The 4,284-nt window shown below is 49.2% G+C and overlaps 1 protein-coding gene across 1 annotated transcript in view; it reads left to right on the forward strand.

Annotated features, from left to right (window-relative positions):
• Nucleotides 1-6: 6 nt before the first annotated feature.
• Nucleotides 7-4,284, forward strand: part of GEMIN4 (gem nuclear organelle associated protein 4) — a 7,230-nt gene continuing 2,952 nt past the window's right edge. The window contains exons 1-2 of the mRNA XM_014583843.2: nt 7-22; nt 3,715-4,279. Coding sequence (XP_014439329.1) covers nt 13-22; nt 3,715-4,279 — 575 coding nt within the window. The 5' untranslated portion in view covers nt 7-12. The remainder of the gene's footprint in view (nt 23-3,714; nt 4,280-4,284) is intronic.

Raw genomic sequence — 4,284 nt, forward strand, 5'->3', positions numbered from 1 at the left:
AGCGTCGCCGCCATGGACCTAGGTGGGTGCCCTGCTTTTCCTGCCCCCGTCCCATCCCGGCCGGGTCGTGCCCCGCAACGCACAGCCAGCGTGGTGCTGCCCCGTTGCACTCCCGCGCTGGCCGGGCTAATAAAATACTCTGGGTCGGGGAGGGTTCTGGAGGGCTGGGGGTGTCGGTGGAGACCGGAGTCCAGAGGCTGGACTTTAGGCCCGACCCCGCCTAAATGCTCTGGGTCGGGGAGGGTTCTGGAGGGCTGGGGGTGTCGGTGGAGACCGGAGTCCAGAGGCTGGACTTTAGCCCCGACCCCGCCTCTCCTTGACCCGCTTCTTGTCCCTCCTGACTCCCCTTTCGTTTGGGGGAAAAAAAAAAAACACGAGCAGAGGTGAAATGAGCTCCTGAAAGGGGACGGGGTTAGTGCACGTGCTTTGGGAAACGCCGGGCTCGCCTGGGGAATCACGGATGCCCGACGGCCTCGCTTATTGAACGCTTGCTAAGTTCCTGAACAAGTTTATTACCCCATCAAGTTTCCTTATTGGGAATGCAGGGATGATGGCGCTGTACCTTCCTCACAGAGTTTGGGGGAAGTTCTCGTTGAAGTCACGTGTACACAGCCCCATACAGTGCCTTCCAGGGAGCAGCGCTCATCACCTGGCAGTTACAGGGAGCAGCTGCAGCAGCTGAGATGGCACGTTTTGAACCATCTTGCGTCTTGATTCAGAAAACTCATAGGCAAGGTCTGGAAGACTGGGGCAGGGGAGCCAAAAGAAATAGGTAGCTCCTTGCCAAGCCTGCTGAACATTCTCTTAAAGGGATAAGACCAAGAACCTCTCTGGGAGACTCTGGTTGAGGAGCCCCAACATGTGCCTGAAATAATAGGTAGTGGAGAAATGTGGCCCCTGTCCCTAGCCAGCCCTCCAGTAATGGAATGGCAGAGCTTGAAGACTTTGGAGCTCTGCTGCTGTGGTCTTTTCTGCCCCAGCCGCATGACTTTGTGGCCGTGATACTTGGAGCCATTTGTTTCTCAGACTCAATATTCCCATTTCTAAAATGGGAATAACAGTCCTCAAAAGGTTGTTTCAAAGATGAAAAGAGATCTTATACGTGTATCTTCTCACACATTGCCTGGAACACACAAGCACCAGATGACAAAGCACTTGGGTTTTTAACTGCCCTGGGACTTACTCATGTACACATGTGCATACTTAACATGCCTGGAAGGCAGGTGTTGGGGGCCAGACATCTGCTCAGCTGAGCTGATAGAGCAATAAAATTAAATTTATGTAAGTAATAGGGAACATATTTGGGGATCCTGAGAGAATAGCATGAGCCAGAAAGAAGGGTCATAACCTCCAGAAAGACACATCCGCCACCCTCAGCGACCTGACTCTCCCTCTAAGTCTGGCTCAGCTGCTGTGGGCCAGGATGAATTGCCTTCACTAGTGGGTTGCATGAGAGTGTTCGTCCTTTGGCCTTTTGCTGCTCTCATAAATGGTCGTGGAGCAGGATATTGTTTGGTCTCCAGGAACCAGTATTTTCTCTGCTGGATCTTGGCCTTTGAAAATGGGGATGTGCTTTTGATATGAGGGACTGGGCCTGGCAAAGGGTAGAGGAGTCAAATACTGAATAGTGAGCAGAACTTATACCCTGATTTTACTTTCTGGCCAAAGGAAACACACCTGAGAAAGACGTGTCCTTTTCAGATTTCTGAGCTGGGGAAGGCAAAGAATAGTGATAAGATTCTGGCCTTATCACCAGTGGAAAGGTTTGAAGAAACTAACATTTACTGTACATTTAATCAGGCTCTTTGAAGCCTGAATCTTAATTTTTTTTTTTTTTTTGCCAGAGGGTGTGTGTCCTTGACAGACAAGGGAAAGGCAGAAGGCACCTCCCAATGGGGTATGATTACACAGCAATCCCTTTTCCATTTCCCCATCCCGTTGGGATTTTAAGCATGCAGGCCTATGTACCTAGCATGTGTGCCACCCAGGCCAGGATTCATCAGCCATGTGGGATCCAGCTCCCTTAAATATTAGGCCACAGAGCCCACCCTGTAGGCTGAATCTTTTTTAAAATTTTGCTAATAAGGCTTGTGCACTCACTGGAGAGAGATCAAGGTGGGGGGAGTGAGAAAGCATCCCCAAGGAGGGGTGGCCACACTGCAAATCCTGTTTCCATTCTCTCAGGATTTGGGGCACATACACATGCACACCCCGTGTATTTTTCAAGTTGCCCAGGACCACACAGTCAGCCATGTGGGATCTAGACACCTTAACCACCTCACCACCTAGCTGGTCCTAGGAAGAATATTATTGGGGTTCTATCTTATTTAGTCTTTACAGCATCCCTGGGAGATAGGAGCAGGAGGTACCTGTACCAACCCAGTACCAAGGGCTTGACTGGTACATATCATTTGATCCTTGCTGTCATGACATGAAGTCTGTATCCCCACATATGCAGAACAGAGGCTCTGACCTTGTGTTCAAGATCACCCCTCTAAATGATCTGGAATGTAAACCTGTCTGATTACATTTCCAGGATGTCTGCCTTAATAAGTCTGTCATTCCCTGGCTTACTGAAGGAAAGAGTTTTCATTCTTTAACTAGTGCAGGTTTTGTTTTGTTTACCTACCCCCTAGTTTCCACCATTGCAACCAGGGCCATGAATAGCTTGTCCTTGAACTGTGGGGTGTACTGTTTCCCTGAAAGGCAGAAGAATGTTTGAAACCTGTTTGCTAAGCAAGGCTGTAAAAGAAACGAGGGAAGGGAGGGCTTATGTGATTGCTTCTGTGCCCATTGTCCTCAGGCTGTGTCCCCCTTGGTAGGTATCATTACGGAGTTTGATTGTCATGTTCCATGATATGTACTTGGTAGCCCTGTGGTTTGGTTCCATCTGTGTTCTCTAAGCCCTTCTCCCCAGATCTTTTGCTAGCCTGTCTTTTTGTTGAAGGGTCTGGCCTCAGCAGTTCAGCTTTTCCTTTCACACACTTCTGAAGGCTCTCATTCCCTTCCTTGGTTCTAGTGCCCTTCTGGGGAGACAACTCCCAGAATCATTTCAGGGCTGACTTTGCTCTTTAGCTTGGACTCTATTTCCATTGCTGGGGCTCGTTTCTTCCTTAATGTTCTGCTTCTAATCCCAGATAACTCAAACTGAATTTTTCATCTCAAAGCTGTTTTGATTTTTCTCTGTTCCCTATTTCTTTTTTTTAAGAGAGGTTTTTGCTATAGGGTGCATACACTCGCCAGAAAGACAGAGACAGAAAGTGAGAAATCACCCCCCAGGGGGGATGGCCACACCGCAATCCCTTCTCCATTCTTCTCTCAGGATCTTGGGCACACACGCACACATGCCCGGCTTGAGTTTTAAGCCATCAGGTCTAGGACTCTGTGTTCAACTACATGGGAGTCCAGCGACATAGCCATTTAGCTAACTGCTGGTCCCTCTGTTCCCTATTTCTAATGGGTCCTGTGGTCCTCCCAGTCCTGGGCCAGAAAAGGTAGAAGTCTTTGTTGTTTTTTAATTCCCTGGCTAAGTCCTTTTGACTCCAACTCTGTGGTGGCTCTTATAACCAGCTCTTCCCCTTCTCCCATTGATGTTATCATCTCTAATCCCGATAGAGAAGCCATCCTACTAACTGTTGACTGTCTAGTAACCTCTGCTTACTACTTTGGGGAGAAAAAAAATCACTCCACTATCTTATGGACTTCTCTCTGCAGGACCTTTGAATATCTGTGAAGAAATGACTATTCTGCATGGGGGCTTCTTGCTGGCCGAGCAGCTGTTCCGCCCCAAAGCACTGGCAGAATTGACCAAGTCTGACTGGGAACATGTTGGGCAGCCCATTGTGGAAGCCTTGAGGGAGATCTCCTCGGCCACAGCACATTCCCAGCCATTCGCCTGGAAGAAGAAAGCTCTGATCATCATCTGGGCCAAGGTTCTTCAGCCTTGCCCTGTGACCCCTGCTGACACCGAGACTCGGTGGCAGGAAGATGTGTTCTTCTCAGTAGGCAACATGATCCCTACCATCAATCACACAGTCCTTTTTGAGTTGCTCAAATCCCTGGAAGCTTCTGGGCTTTTCATCCAGCTTCTGATGGCCCTGCCAACCACCATCTGCCGCACAGAACTAGAACGCTTTTTGGAGCACATGACTATTGACACTTCTTCCAAAGATGTGGCCTTCTTCCTCGACGTCTGGTGGGAAATGATGAAGCATAAGGGCAATCAGCAGGACCCCCTGCTCTCCCAGTTTAGGACAATGGCCCATAAGTACTTGCCCTCTTCCG

This window comes from Tupaia chinensis, unplaced genomic scaffold, assembly GCF_000334495.1.
Source record: "Tupaia chinensis unplaced genomic scaffold, TupChi_1.0 Scaffold144899_1, whole genome shotgun sequence".
NCBI classification, from domain to species: domain Eukaryota; kingdom Metazoa; phylum Chordata; class Mammalia; order Scandentia; family Tupaiidae; genus Tupaia; species Tupaia belangeri.